Genomic DNA, 15908 nt, shown 5'->3' with positions numbered 1-15908 from the left:
ACTGCAATTGCATTTATATGCCGTGCTGTCTTAGAAGCTGCACTATCCAAGCAGAAGGCTAGATGGGCTTTCAGCAGTAATGTTGCAATGCTAGTTCTACAAAGCTTGCATCCTTACCATATTCCTCATACCTTAAGAGAGATTAAAATTAGCCCAGAATAATTAGAATATCATGTCTGCTGACAGACTAAATCATCTCTGCCCATTTGAATCTGTGTGTGTGTGTACACGTGAGAGCGCGCGTGCGCGCACACACACACACACACAGTTGGGAATCGTGTTTATTAACCAGTGCCCTAAGCACCAAGTTTTTTAAATAAGTTGGTAAAAACAAGTGTGAATTTCTTCCAGAATTTCTCATTAATATCAGAGTATTTATTTTCAAATTAATTCGTTAACATTTTAAGCTCTTTAAACTAATTATTTTAAAACTATATTAATTCATTAACATTTTAAGCTATTTAAACTAAATCTTAATATTTTGGTTTTATTAAATCATAAGTTCAGGTTTTCAGTATGAATCCATTTTTAAATTACTAGACTCATAAATTCATCATTTTTGAATTACTAGACTACTCAGAACTTTTTTCAGTTTATATGTAAGCTTTTTTGCTTTCCAAAACCACTTTAACTTATGCATAAGAATTCATCTTCATTAATGACAGTATATCAAAAATTGGTAGTGATTTCTGTGATAATTTATGAATCTCATAGAGAATATGTAGTTTGGAATTATTTTCTAAAATGTAAAATTATTAAATACCTAGGGAATGTTTGATTTATTTTGTGTTACTTATTTCCTGTTATAGCCTGTACGGGTCAGAAAAGAGTGAAAGACGCTCAGGGAGGAGGCAGTTCATCAAAAAAGCAGAAAAGAAGCCATAAAGCAACAGTGGTAAACAACAAAAAGAAGGGAAAAGGCAGTAAGTGTGAAACCTCTAATTTTTAAAATACAAAAATAATAGCTGATGTATTTTTTCCTCCCATTAAGAAAAGGATATTCAGGATATGGTATAGTTCAACATTTTGATTTTGTTTCCATCCTCAAAAAAGTTAATTATAGAAGTTTTCTGATTCTAGCTATATTCTACGATTAAACAAGTTAGTATTATTCAGCCTTGGTATTGATTGCTGGTGAATGATCACATAATTCTTTTTAAAATGTAGCCAGCATAATGAAATACCAATATCTTTGTTAGCTTTATGTTTCACAGTTCATTCTACTTGATTGTATGCATCTCATATTATGAAATAACTTCAATCATATATAATTTTATTACAGTGAAATAAATTAGTAATTCTTCAAGGAAATCAGCATTCAAGTAAACAATCAAGATAGCTTCAGAGGTATAATTCCCACAATTCCAGGCTATGACTCATATCTTGGGCACTCCAAACCATGTGACCTGAGAGCAGCTCCATAATACTTTGGCTGAGTATGTTCCAGTTTAAGACATTAGTAATGACTCTCTCCATCAACTTGCACAGAACATAATACTGTATTTCTTCTGAGGGCTGCACATTTGATCTCTCTTTTTTTTGTAGACAACATAAGAAGCAGAAAATATGTAAAGAATTTTTTTTCAGGTGCCCCACATTGACCTCCTGCTGCTCTTCCAGGAGACTCCTGCCACCTCCACTGCCTGACCTTTGCTAGCAGCCGGCTTGGCTGCACTTCAGTGCAGAAAAGGGTTATTCGGCCAGCTCCCCGAGGTTCTGCTGAGCCCATATGACTTCCAGGCGGTGAATATGGCATCCCTTGGGGCCCCGGGCGGCTGTGCTCAGCAAGGCCACGAAGGGCAGGCTGAGGCAGGCCACTGCATAGAGTGGGGCCAATCCTTGGGCAGCTTAGCTAGGAGTTTCCAGGGGTTCCAGAGCAGCAGAGGGGGCTGGGCCTGGAGGGGAGTTGTACAAGATATGTGTAAAAGAGTGGTAGAGTTTCTTTATTCCCAAACACCACAAAGGGAGGAGTTGCTTTATACCTTTGTTATTTGGAATACTTTTGAGACTTTGAGAGCCTGTTTTTTGGTTTGTTTTGGGTTTTCCTTTTATTTTTCTGGTTGCTGTTAATGAAGAATCAATAAGCACATGACAGGTCACAAATTATTTGGTGTATCTTATTTTTCTTATCCTGTGATGTTTTTGTCTTCAAGACTTTGCCATTTGAATGATATTTTCTAAGAGTGCCCATCTTTAATGAGTAAACATGTATCTTTACAAAGATATAGCCATTAATTGTATTTTCCCATTTTATTTACTGGGCTTCTGCATGGTAAATCCAAATGAGTTGTCCATTCTCTGAGGATAGTTTAGTAAATTAACTCTGATGGAATCTCAAAATAATACTTTTTATCCAGAAAAAGGTAATTTACAGCAGTTCTATCACCTGTTCACCTGGTAAGCTGTCATGGTTATATATTTCCATTTCATTACTGAAACTTAACTAACAAAGGCAGATGTGACATAATTATCACACAGACTTCTGCATTCTTCATGAACTATGGAGTATGTTTACCAGGGGAGACCGATGGGTTTATTGTAGCCAACAAGCTGTAACATAGCAGGTACTTAAGAAGAAATTCATTATACATGTCAAAATTTAGAGTTTTTTCCCCAAGGAATTGTTTATTGAATATTATGATTATGCTTCATTATTTGTTTGTGGCCCAAGTGTTAACGTGCACACAACCTGAATTTATTGAAATGAGTTTCTACAGTGAGTTAGTTTAAAACACGGTACATTCCACTTTATGTATTAACATGATAGAATAAAAAAACCATTCCAATTATTACTATTCCAATTATTACTATTTAATAGTCTACTTAGTATAATGAAAGGTTATTATGACTTTTTAAAACCTAGTATTGGCAGGTAAGAAGAGTTTTGTTTTTCTTTTTCTTAATTAAGATAACTTCTGCATTTGCATGTGATTTTCTAGGTTTTATAGGCAGGTTGTTTACTGTAGTGGTAAATTAAAATGGTTAACTTTGGTAGCTACTAAAATCTGGGCCAAAATTCATTGTTACATTTTTTTTTGTTAATTCTTTTCTTTTTCTTTCAGCAAACAGTAGTGATAGTGAAGAACTTTCAGCTGGTGAAAGTCTAAGTAAGACTCAGCCAGTCAAATCAGCCTCCACTGGAATGAAGTCTCACAGTACCAAATCTCCTGCAAGAATGCAGTCTCCTGGAAAATGTGGAAAGAATGGAGATAAGGACCCTGATCTCAAGGAGCCTAGTAATCGATTACCCAAAGTTTACAAGTGGAGTTTTCAGATGTGTAAGTGATGTGCATTAAAAATTGAACAGCAGAAACTTAATTTTAGTAACTTTTTCTCCACATTTTTTATTAGTGCAGTATAGTGGTACATATTGATTGGATTTGTTATATATTTGTACATGCACACAATATAACAATATAATTTGACCAACATCTCTTCCCAGCACTTCTTCCCTCCTCCCTCTCCCCCATCCCCTTATCCCTTTCCTCTCTCTCGATCTCTTTGATTTCCATGAGATCCACCCTTACCTTTCTTTTCCCTTTTCCTTTCAAGCTTCTCCATATGAGCATACATTCATCCCTTTACCTCTGTGTTTGACTTATTTCACTTAACATAATGGTCTCTAGTTTCATCCATCTTCCTGCAAACGATATATTTCATTCTTTTTGTGGGTGAATAAAACTCTATTATGTATGTCTATGTGTATATGTATGTATATATCTCCTAGTAACTGTTGATGCAAATACTAAAAAGGAATCTACCAAACCTGAGAGGAATTCTAATCAATTGCAGCGTATAGACCTCACTTGGTTTGGTAAAAGAAAAATTTTAAGGGAGTCGAGGACAGTCTCAACACTTGAGTTGATATATCTGATACAATATTGGGAATATGATTTAAAACAATATGGTGTTGGGATAGGGATACAGATGAGACGAGATTTGCCATAAATTGAAAAATTACTAAAGCTGGGTAAGGATACTTCTCTCTATACTTAATATATGTGAGAAATTGCCAGAATAATTATATAATTTTCCTTGTACAGGGGATTGAATTCAGGGGTGCTCTACCACTGAGCTACACCCCAGTGCTTTGTATTTTTATTCATTTACTTTTTGAGGTAGGGTCTCTCACTAAGTATCTTAGGCAAGCAAGCCTTGAACTTGCAATTCTTCTGTCTCTGCCACCCCAAATCACTGTGATTGCAGGCTTGCACCAGTGCACCTGGCTGAAATTTCATTTTTTTAAAAAAACAGGCTACAGCAGAGTTTCTCACAGAGTATTCATACGACATTGAAAATGTCCTAAGAGTTTTAGATCTTTTAAATTTTTCTTCCAATTTAAAAGTTATACATATTTTAATAAAATCTCTTTAAAATTATAAAGATAAAAGAGAATCTGGGGGGAGGGTATGAGGGATTGAACTCAGGGGCATTCAACCACTGAGCCACATCCCCAGCCCTATTTTTTTTTTCTTTTCTTTGTATTTTTTTTTTTTTTTAGAGACAGAATCTCACTGAGTTTGCTTAGCAAGCCTTACCATTCTTGAGGCTGGTGCTGAACTTGTGATCCTCCTGCCTCAGCCTCCTGACCCACTGGGATTACAGGCGTGCACCACTGCGCCCAGCAAAAGAGAACAATTTATGCATACTTCTGTCACTCAGAAATATATACAGTGTTAACATTTGGGTGTCTTTCCCATCTTATTTCTAGGTATGATATTTTTAAATCATACACTGTAGTGCTACTATTTGTATGACTAGGGATTTTAGCACAGTAGGTTATGAGGTCTTTGATTCTGTACATATTCATTCATTCATTCAACAAATTTGTGTTTTTGCATAAGGTATTATTCTAAAATAGAGAAAGAATCTCAGGAAACAAATATTTAAAAGTATGTTCATTTTATCTACTTCGGCCTTATTCTACAGCCACACTCTATGCTCTCTTTTTTGTATCAAATTTTTTTCCCCAAAATACATATTAATAGAAGTTTTATAAATTGACAGCGGATCTAGAAAATATGACAAGTGCTGAACGCATCACAATTCTTCAAGAAAAACTGCAAGAAATCAGAAAACATTATCTGTCCTTAAAATCTGAAGTAGCTTCCATTGATCGGAGGAGAAAGCGTTTAAAGAAGAAAGAGAGAGAAAGTAAGTATTTCATTAGATAATTTATATTATAAAATTAAGTCACTCCAAATCATTTTTTAAAATATTTTCTGTTTATTTATTTTATTTATTATAAGGTGTACATAATAACTTTATTTTATTTTTATGTGGTGCTGAGGATCGAATCCAGTGCCTCATGCATGCTAGGCGTGCGCTGTACCTCTGAGCCACAATCCCAGCCCCTCCAAATCATTTAATATGTACAAAGTAACTATAAAAATCTGAATGTAATAAGGTTTAACATTTCACTTGTACTTTTGATATAAACATTATCACACAATGAATATTTCACTGCAAGAAAAGTAGCGCTAAAAAGTAAGTAGTTGATTTGCAAAGTGAAAGTGAATATTTTTAGCCTACTTAAACCAGCTTACTGCTCTGTAGTTAATGTGGGTTTATGTCATCTGTGGAATGGAGAACTTTTTATCCAAAATCATACTTTTAACTTTCACAGAGCTCACAATCTACCCCTAAAAGGTGAATAAAATAATTTTAGTTAATGAAAAGCACTATGAAGAAAATTGAGGGATGTTTAGGTAGTGACTGAATAGGTTACTCTATTTAAAAATGTATTTTTAATAGATAATATTCTTTCTTTTTTAACAGGGTACAGTATGAAGTTTCATATTCACACATTGTGTAGTAATCAATTCAGGATATTTATGTGTTATTCATATATCAGACATTCATCGTTTCTTTATTGAGAACATTCAAATCCTATCTTCTAGTTGTTTTGAATGATATAACACACTTTTGCTGACTGATGACCCTTCTATGTATTATAGTATACCAAAAATGTACTCCTGTCTGGCTGATATGCTATAACCATTAACTAATCTCTATGTTCCCTTCTTCTTTACTCTCCCCAGCCTGTGGTAACTACTGTTTTATTTTTTGAAACCAGCCTGTTTAGATTCCATGTGTAAATGAAATCATGTGAAATAGAAGTACAGATCTTTTCTACAGACTGATTTTTATATTCTTTGGATATATACTCAGTAATGGGATTGCTGGACCATTTGGTATTTATATATTTAGTTTTTGAGGAAATTCCATTCTGTTTTCTATCAGGAGTGTACTAATTGATCTTCCTACCAATAGTATATTAGATAGTTTCCTCTGCTGATGGGATACTTTAGTTTTAGATGGTTGGAATATTTTTACTGAGATGTATGTGACTAGAGGAAGTGAAATAAATTAAAACCTGGGCAAGAGTTTTCTTGGGCTCCAATTTCAAAAACAACAACAACATAACTGGGCAACTTAACATTAGAAAGTATTTCCTCATAATTCTGTAGGCTGAAGGTTCAAGATCATGGTTCCAGTATGATCCTTGTCCTTTCCCCAGCCCCCCATGCTTGCTGGATGCTGGCTGCCTTCTTGGCATGTCTTCTCATGGCTTCTGTGTCTGTAGGTATCCTTTCCCCTTTTTATATAGACACCAGAGTTATCATTCTAGGGCCCCACACTTACTATGTTAATCACCTCCATATCTTCAAATAACAGTCACATTGGCAATTAGGGATACAAAATAGTGTTTTGGAAATACACAGTTGAGTTCATAATGAAAGTCCTGGACTGAGAAAAAAAACAGGCCCCTAATACAGCATTTATCAAATGTGGCACTATTGACATTTAAAAAAATATTTTTTTAGTTGTAGATGGACATATCTTAATTTTATTTATTTATTTTTATGTGGTGCTGAGGATTGAACCCAGTGTTTCTCACATTTGAGGCAAGCGCTCTACCACAAAGCCACAACCCCAGCCCACTATTGACATTTTGAACCTTATATAACTTTTTGCTGTGTGTGTCATAGTGTGTTGAGAGCAGCATCCCTGGCCTCTATCTATTAGATGCCAGTAGCACTTCACAGTGGTGAAAACCAAGAATGTCTCCAGATGTTACCAAATGGCCTCAGGATGGTGGGAGATGGGTAAAATTACCCCAGGTTAAGAACCAGCACTCTGAGGTGAGAATGGTAAAAATATCAGCCAGGAAAGCAGAGGGCAAATAGTGTGGGGCCATGCAGGTCACAATGAGGAAATAAGATTTTATTCTAAGTGAAATGAACAGTTCCTGTAAAGTTCAGGAAGCGAAATTGAATGGTATCTTTGAAGGTTTATTGTCTGCTGGGTGGAGAGTAAATTGTGCAGGGCAACAGTGAAAGCAATGTTGGTAAGGGTACCCCATTGCAGTAGTTGACATAGGAGTTGATGGTGATTTGACCCAGGTTGACTGCAGTGCAGATGGAGGTAGATTAATTTTGAGTAAACAGCAATGCTGATATATTGAATTTGGTGGATAAAGAAGAGGAATTGAAGATAATTTTGTAGGTTTTTGACTAAAACAGCTGTGGACACATGTTGTCATTTGTAGATCTAGAAAAGACAAGACATGGATTGCAGAGCAGAACAAGGTTCACATACTGTTTTAGCCATGGTGAATTCTAATTCTATTAGATATTAAGGTGGAAATGTCAAATAGATCCTCCTGCCTCTCAGCTTCCCCAGTTGCAAGGATTACAGGCATGTGCCACCACACCCAGCTAAAGCACTTTCATTTGTATTTTCCTTTTTCTTTAAATGAGGTTATTTTACTTTTTTTTCCCTTGACTTTTCTTATCTGGTTTCATGGTACTCTAAACTCTTTCCACCTTAATTTTAGTTTGTCTTGATTTGTGGGGTGGGTGAACATCTGAGTTATAAGAGTATTTGAAAAGAAATTAAATGTTAATATATAGAAAGTATATATAGGAGCATTCAGTCAAAGGAAGGGGATTTTAATGTTTTATGTGTTTGATGTCATGTAATCATTTTTAAATGATTAAAAATAAGGTATAGTTATCATCCCAATTGATTAAATGATTTCACTAGAACATCTCACTTTTCGGTAACCAAAGCCTTTATAAAAGGAATTTTCTATGTCATAAGACATCAATCCAGAAATAGTTCCTTCACAATAGTGTTCTGTAAGTCTGGTCAATCACAAATACTCTGTAATTAGTGACTCTGATAATTAGATGTGTTCTCTGAGTACTTAGCATTAACAATCAATTTCTAAGTACAAGTGAAAAAAAAATAAGTAGAAAAGTGGTTGTCATGGTTAACCAATAAAATGCAAATCAAGTTAAGGTATCACTCTTTGCTGGGGGGAGGGGGAGATGCCCCAAAACCCTATATATATCTAAAATCAATACTAGGGGAAAAAATAGTGAGATTCACATATTTATGCATTGCTGAAAGCTTTTACATAGTTAGCTTGTAAACGTTTTGTCAGATATATCTGAATAACTTGATAATTCCAGTTCTAAGTACAGATCTCTAGGTCAAATATGTAGCCACAAAATTTATTATACTAATATTTAAAACAGCAGATGAAAATTGTTAAAACATTTCATCAAATTGATGAAAATAGATTTAAAATTTTATGATGCCCAAAATATTCATTACATTTTTTGGTAACAGCAAAAGACTAGAATTTAAATGTTGTGATACATAGATACAGTTGATTACTACTTTGAAAAGGAAAAAGAGCTGTATATACCAATGTGGAATAATCTCCTAAAATGTAGTTTTTCAAAAAGTCAGATACTATAAAGTTTCCACTTGTCTTCAAAAGTTATATCTCCAGATTTTAAATTTGTGTATCATTTCTCAAAATTCTAGAGGTCAAATTTCTCTAGAACAAAGGTTATAGATGTTTTCTGTACAGACCACAGTAAATATTTTAGGTTATGAAGGCTACAAAATCCCTCTAAATCTACTCAGCTCTGCAGTTGGAGGTTTGAAATCTCCCACAGATGATGTGTACACAAATTGGAACACGATGTTCCAAAGCAATTTTCTTTTAAAAATTAGGCCTTGGGCTGGGCACCGTGGTGCACATCTGTAATCGCAGCTACTTAGGAGACTGAGGCAGGAAGATTGCAAATTCAAAGCCAGCCTTAGCAACTCAGTAAGGACCTAAGCAATTTAGGGAGACAGAGCTCAAAATAAAAAGTAAAAAAAAAATTGAAATGGCAGGGGATGAGGCTGATGAGCCCCTTTAGGTTCAGTCCCCAGGACCAAAACATACTATACACCCACAGCCTTGGAACAGTAACTTTCCAGCCTTTCTTCAGTTTTAAAAGAATATGAAGTAGCTTGTAAAAGTGGGGTGTAGAATTTCAGGGATTAGGAGGGTCTTGTTTGAGAGGAAGATTTGGTTTTCCAACTTCTTCCCCTGTGCTAAATATATATATATATTTTTTTTCTTTTAACCTGGGCATATTATTTTTTTAAAAATCTTCCTTTTCAACACTAATTTATAACAATGAGTGAACTTCTCTGAGGAAAATAACTTTGTTATTTATTTGCCTTGTAAAACAAGTGAAGAATGCAATTGTTGAACTTGGACCTCCCCCCAGCAACTTACCCTCCCATTCTTAGCACTGTATAAATTTATGAGAAAACTCTAAATGCAGAAAGAATGGAGGCTTTAAGAGGGAAGAAAAGATTTTGGGAGTATAATACAGACTTTTCCCATTGGATTCAAAGCTCTTTGAGGCATTTATTGCAGAAAGTGTTTCCTGTATTTTGTTTCCATGTCTTATAGACCAGGCAGGCACCTAGTACCCCTCTGGGCCCTCCCTCCATCCCCTTGAGTCATGCAGATCTGTCCTCTTTCATTACCTCTGTATTTGGGCACTGTTTGGATTCTGGAGACACACTGACTTCTTCCTTATTATAGTGGTGGTCGTGAGAACTGATTTATCTTTTAAGCTAACAGTTTTGAAGAGTACAACAGAATTTAGTTCAGAGGATTAGTGTTTTTTCCTGTTAGACATAATTTACTAAGTTGTTGGTCTCCCTTTTCCTTAGGTGCTGCTACGTCCTCTTCCTCCTCTTCCCCTTCATCCAGTTCCATAACAGCTGCTGTAATGTTAACGTTGGCTGAACCATCAATGTCCAGCGCATCACAAAATGGAATGTCAGTTGAGTGCAGGTGACAGCAGGACTTGCTAAAGCACTTTGCACTTAATGGCTGTTGAGGGCCACGTCTTTTTTTATACTGCACAGTGGCACAAAAAAAAAAAAAAAAAAAAAATCAGACAAGCACTATTTTGTATTTAAAAATTGTTTCTTGACAAGCTGACTTGGCACTTAAGTGCACTTTTTTATGAAGAAAAAGTACAATGAACTGCTTTTCCTCAAGCAATAATTGTTTCCAACTTGTCTGGGAATTGCGTGTCTGGTAACTTGAAGGCCTTCCACTGTGGCAAATGAAGGCTTTTCACTGCCTGTAGAGACAATACAGTAAGCATAGTTAAGGGGTGGGCCAGAACATGTAAGATAACTTACTGTATATGTATTCCCTCGTATTTTGTTAAAGCTGGAACATTTGATATTTTTCCATTTATTTATGAAAAATATGAACCTATTTTCATTTGTACAAGCTAATTGTTTTTTAAAGCAAGTCACCTTTGGGTGGCTTTAATTGTATAAGTCAAGCACATGTAATAAATTCAAAACCTGCAGTTAACAGGATATTAGACATCACTCCTGGTAACCAAATATTGAAGATTCTCCTTAAAAAAGACTGAACATGTTTACAGGTTTGAATTTGGCTAAAAGGTCTTGCAGTGGCTTTTCATGCCCCTTCAAATTGGAATGGAACTACTGTACTTTGCCATTTTTCTATAAATCAGTATTTTTTTTTAATTTTGATATAATACATTGTGTGAAAAAAAATGGCTAATAAACTGTATTAAATCTTAAACAATGTATAAAGATTGTACTTAGCCAGTTCAAAGTGTATATTTATTCATAATGAATTATAACAGTTATATTTTTGTGTTTTCTTGTAAATGTTTCTTTTCCCTTAAATACAGATAATTCATTTGTATTGCTTATTTTATTATGAGCTACAACAAAGGACTTCAGGAACAAACTGTGTTAGTATGGTTCAAGGTTTGTATGAACTGTCTTGAGAAAGATGGTTGTTATTTTAAGTATAAATAGCTAATTGGGGTGATAGGCCTTTAAAATTAAATGCCTTGTATAAAATCCAAAATGAACGCAAAATTGTTTTCACCTGTATTGACTTTATGTTGTATGATTCCAATCTCTGTTCTGTTTGGCACTTGTATTTAATTCTTCACCTTTGTAAGACATTTGTATATTGAGGATGTGTTCATTGAAGCTATTTAATACCTGGCACTGTTAATACACAGTACTTTGCTGTACAGACTGTTTTACTGTTTTAATTGTAGTTCTGTGTACTTTTTTTGAATGGGGCTGGCATGTTTTGTTTGTTTTCTGGCAATACGACGTGAGAATTTCAAAGCGTTTTGTTGTAGATGCTAACGTGTCAGAATCCTTAATCCTTTACATTCAACTTTTCTAAGAAAAGCATTTTCAGTCTTGTAGTGTGTGCTTATAGTAACTAATTTTGTTGAAAATGGTTTCAAGTTACTCAGATTTGTACAGGACTGTAAAGATTTGTTGACAGCAAAATGTTGAAGAAAAAGCTTATAGAATAAAAGCTATAAAGTATATATTAGGATCTGCAAACAATGAAGAATTATGTAATATATTGTACAAATGTAAGCAAAGGCTCTGAAATAAAATGCCATAGTTTGTGAATCCTTGATCTTGTTTCTAAAAGATAAGTAATTGTAGTTCATTACTATATGTAATGAACTACTAGAACATATACCTCCAGTATATATATTAGCACAAGTGGTTAACTGACATATAAAAATGGGAATATTCCATCTTTAAAAATTACAAGTCCATTCACCAGGGCTGGAGGTGTAGCTCAGTGGTGGAATGTGTGCTTAGCACGCGTGACACAGAGTACAATCCCTAGCACCAAAATTTTTAAAAAGTCCATTTGAGATGATAGATAGGAATTTGGGAATAAAGGAAGAGATAGTTCCAAAGGAAGTGCCTGTAAGCCACCAAAATGCAGCACCTGTGAAATGCAGCTCCCGAGCAACATGCCCTCACTTGTGCCTGTGTACAGAGGGTAGTTTGCAAGTGCAGGAAATACTTGGGCAAAATGAGGTAAGTCTACCTGGGTCCACCTTAGATCTAGCCCCTAGTATGGATGCTGCACCAACAGGTTGCTGCCTCTCTGTCTGGAAATGGCCTATATTCTCCCTTGAATGCACAATCCTTGCTTTACCCCAAGGTATCTCTCTTGAGACTGCCCCAATCTCCTTTGAATGAATATCTACTTTCCTAAATAAACCTGTCTCTGCCTCTGACTGGCACTTGCTGAAATTATTTTTTTGTCACACATGCCAAGAATAGCACTGGTCAAGTTTCCCTTTTCTATGGAAACTCCTCAAATCCTTCTTCAGAGACATGTCTTCTCCTGTGACATCTTAAATCAGAAGAGGGATTGTTTTAGGCCTTTTTGAATTACATATACTGTTTTACTTGAATCTGTATTTTTCTTATGACTTCATTCTCCAAAGAAGAAAAAGAAAAAAATTAAAAATTGTTTTCATTAACACAAAAACCATTACTAGTAGTTTTTTTTTTTTTTTTTTTAATTTAATTAGATCTTAAGTCTGCCTTACTCTTGTTGCAAACTGGAATCAAATGGGCATTACTAAAATAATACTAAAACCCCACTTCAGAGAGTTCTGTTTAACTGGTCTGGCACAGTACCGGAGTGTTGATTTTTTTTTTTTTTTTAACAATTTATTATACTCATTAGGTCCTGGAAGAAGGAGAACAGGGTATTTATTTATTCCATGCAGATTCACATGGGAAAGATCGCAGGATGGTCAGGTGGAGTAAGACAGGAATGAAGGGAAGGGATAGGTCTATAAGGGTTTTTTTGTTGTTTTTTTTACAAGGTATTGAACCTAGGGGCCCTTTATCAGAGTCACTTCCCAGCCCTTTTTGAGATTGGGTCTTGCCTAGCTACTTAGGGCCTTACTAAGTTGTTGAGTCTGGCTTTGAACTCCAATGATTTTAATGTGCACCTGGGTTGAGAACCACTGCAGTGCTCCAAATCTTCTACAATCAACATTTAGCTTTTTGTTCCCATTTAGTGGATTTTCCAACAAAAGAAAAAGTTCTTAAGACAATGAAGATTAACTTGGACACAAAAATCTCAAATATGCATTAAAGCATCTTTGGGAAGATCCTTTATAGAAATTAGTTTTAAGGGAGAAGTTTTAAAATATGTCAAACCTGCTTCCCAAAATGAGTTCCTAAATATTGTCCCCTAGAAATGTATTCTCAAATACACTTGGTAATGCTCTATAGAGCATACTCTTTGTAAGGAATCGGGGTTGACTATTTAAAAGGTGAGAAGGCTTGTAGAAAGATACTTGGCTAAATAATTCCCTTTATCCTATTGTTTTCAATCTTACCTCATCACAAAACCCTAACATGTTACAGACAGTGCTCCAGAGAGTAATGATTACCAATTTTGTTGGTAATCATATGCTTATGCCCCCCCCCCTTTTTTTTTTTACCAACCTCTCTAAAGGGATTAAGAATAGAATTTGACCCAAGTCTACCAAGGATTCCCTAAAGTACATTTATTAGGTTAGCTTACAATATATTATAAAACTGAGATGTTATATTGTTTTCCAAAAGGTTGGTTTCTTACTGAAGTAACTTCAGGCAATTTTCTGATAAAATGGAGCAGAATCCATGAAACCCCTAACATTTTTTTCTCTTTTGGAACCAGGGATTGAAGCCTGGGAACTGAAGTACATCCCAGCCATTTCTAATTTTGAGACAGGGTCTAAGTTACTTAGGTCCTTGTTAAGTTGCTGGGATTTCAGACATATGTCATTGCACCTGGTCAAACCCCTTAGGGAGGGGTTAGTGATATTTTAATGGTTAAAAAACAGTTCTGAATGGCAATAAGGATAATCTTTATATTATTTCCAATAACAGTCTCTTGCACACTACTTTCCTGTTTTTTTTTTTTTTTTTCTTCAGGGATGGGTGGTACTCATGGACCAAGGGTTTATTTAATCCAGGGACACTTTGCCACTGAGCTAAATCCCAGACCTTATTTTTCCCAGAGCCTTGTACATGTGAAGCAGTCTACCACCTGAGCTATATTCCAGCCCCAGCCCCAATCCCAAACCTTTTTTTTTTTTAAAGAGAATGAATTTTTTTTAATATTTATTTTTTAGTGTTCAGGGGACACAATATCTTTGTGGTGCTGAGGATCGAACCCGGGCCGCACGCATGCCAGGGGAGCACGCTACCGCTTGAGCCACATCCCCAGCACAATCCCAGACCTTTTTAAGACAGGTTCTCCATAAATTGCGTAGGGCCTAAATTGCTGAAGCACTTGAACTTGCAATCCTCCTGCCTCCGCCTCTTCCTGGAATTACGGGCATATGCCTGGTCTTTCATTTTTGAGTCCTTTTCTTCTAGTTTTAACCTGTCATCTAGGGATTTGGGACTAACATCAGGTGAGGGGTTATGCACTCAATGGTATAGTTTCATGGCTTAGTTTTGCAATTATGGTAAGGCATAAAATCAAGTGCAATTTTAAGTGAACTGCTTGGTCCGGGAGAACCAGTGTACAATGGCAAAGTATCAGTGAAAGTTGTGGTATCTGCAGACAGTAAATGACCCCAAAAGGGCGATTTACCTGGCAATCAGACGTAGGCTAGTGTGGAGGCTGGAAGTCCCCAGGGCCAGATAGGATGAGACTACAGTGTTTTAGGTAGAGACAACTCTTGGAACATTAGGGACCGACCGTGGAGAAGGAATGGGAAAAGGAAACTGAAGAGAGTTTTTCAATAGATCTGATGTAGGACGCATGCAAGGTGCACCACCTGCCTACGTGGATCGTTTTATATTTTAAATAATCAGGATACCAACATTACCGGAAACCCAAATAGGAAGCACAGTAATCAAAACCAGGGTCAAGCAGGGTGAGTTCTTCATAGTTATCAGGGCAAAAAAAGATCACATGTATTTCCAGTCAACTTATGTTAAGCGACTTTCAAAAGCAAGGCTGTTTCAAAAAGATTGCAAGTCAAATCCTATTCTATAACCCAAACTACTGAATTCGATACCATCTTATTACATAAAGGTCAATTTAGCAAATATTCACCAGGTACAGTGAACAGATACGACGTACGGATGAATAGGACGTAAATCCTTACTTCACGCCTTTAAGTAGTAGGCAGTGCGAATAACTAGCAAAAGACGGACAGAGGAGGGCAGGAGAAGCTGGCTAGGACGCGAGGGTTTGGAAGGGGACCCCGAGATGGGCTTGGAGGAACCAGTGTCTCTAGGCAGAATCGCGGGCCGCACGAGGATCTCAGCAGCTCTAGGTGCGAACGCTTGAGCTGCGGCCTCATTTTAAGATGTCAAGTCAGAGGAACGTGGAAAAGAGCTCAAAGCGCTGTGCGCCCGTCGCGCCGCCTCCCCGACCGCGAGGCGCACTTCCCCTCCGCAGCCTTCACGCCCGCCGGGCCTCCCCGCCCTCCTCAACTACCCATGGCTTGCTCTTCGCCCACTCCCGGCCTAGCTGGACCCTACTCATACTTCAGGCCTCAAGCACTGGACCATCTCCTTCACTCCCACACCAGATTGCTCCGACAACCTAGAGAACGACAGCCAAACTCACGACCCCGCCGCGCCCCGCCGCGCCCCGCCGAGCCCCGCCGCGGCAACCCTGCGGGCGCCAGGAACCCGCCGGAAGCGTAGGGGCGTGTCCGAGGTCGGAAGGGGCGTGGTCACGGGCGGAAGGGGGG

The 15908-nt window shown here is 36.8% G+C and overlaps 1 protein-coding gene across 4 annotated transcripts in view; it reads left to right on the top strand.

Annotated features, from left to right (window-relative positions):
* Arid4b (AT-rich interaction domain 4B) overlaps positions 1–12425 on the top strand; it is a 143702-nt gene extending 131277 nt beyond the window's left edge. For 3 of the 4 annotated variants that reach the window (XM_071619837.1, XM_071619836.1, XM_071619835.1), the window contains 4 exons: positions 810–923; positions 3063–3278; positions 5008–5154; positions 10036–12425. In XM_071619837.1, the coding sequence (XP_071475938.1) occupies positions 810–923; positions 3063–3278; positions 5008–5154; positions 10036–10163 (605 nt within the window). In that variant the 3' untranslated portion in view covers positions 10164–12425. Of the gene's footprint in view, positions 1–809; positions 924–1587; positions 1744–3062; positions 3279–5007; positions 5155–10035 lie in introns of those variants that run through there. The other variant, XR_011709297.1, reaches the window with a different exon arrangement.
* The last annotated feature ends 3483 nt before the right edge of the window (positions 12426–15908 follow it).

The sequence above is a fragment of the Marmota flaviventris genome, chromosome 12 (assembly GCF_047511675.1).
Source record: "Marmota flaviventris isolate mMarFla1 chromosome 12, mMarFla1.hap1, whole genome shotgun sequence".
Classification (NCBI taxonomy): Eukaryota; Metazoa; Chordata; class Mammalia; order Rodentia; family Sciuridae; genus Marmota; species Marmota flaviventris.
The sequence above is the reverse complement of the archived record's forward strand: the minus strand, read 5'-3'. Positions and strand labels throughout refer to the sequence as shown.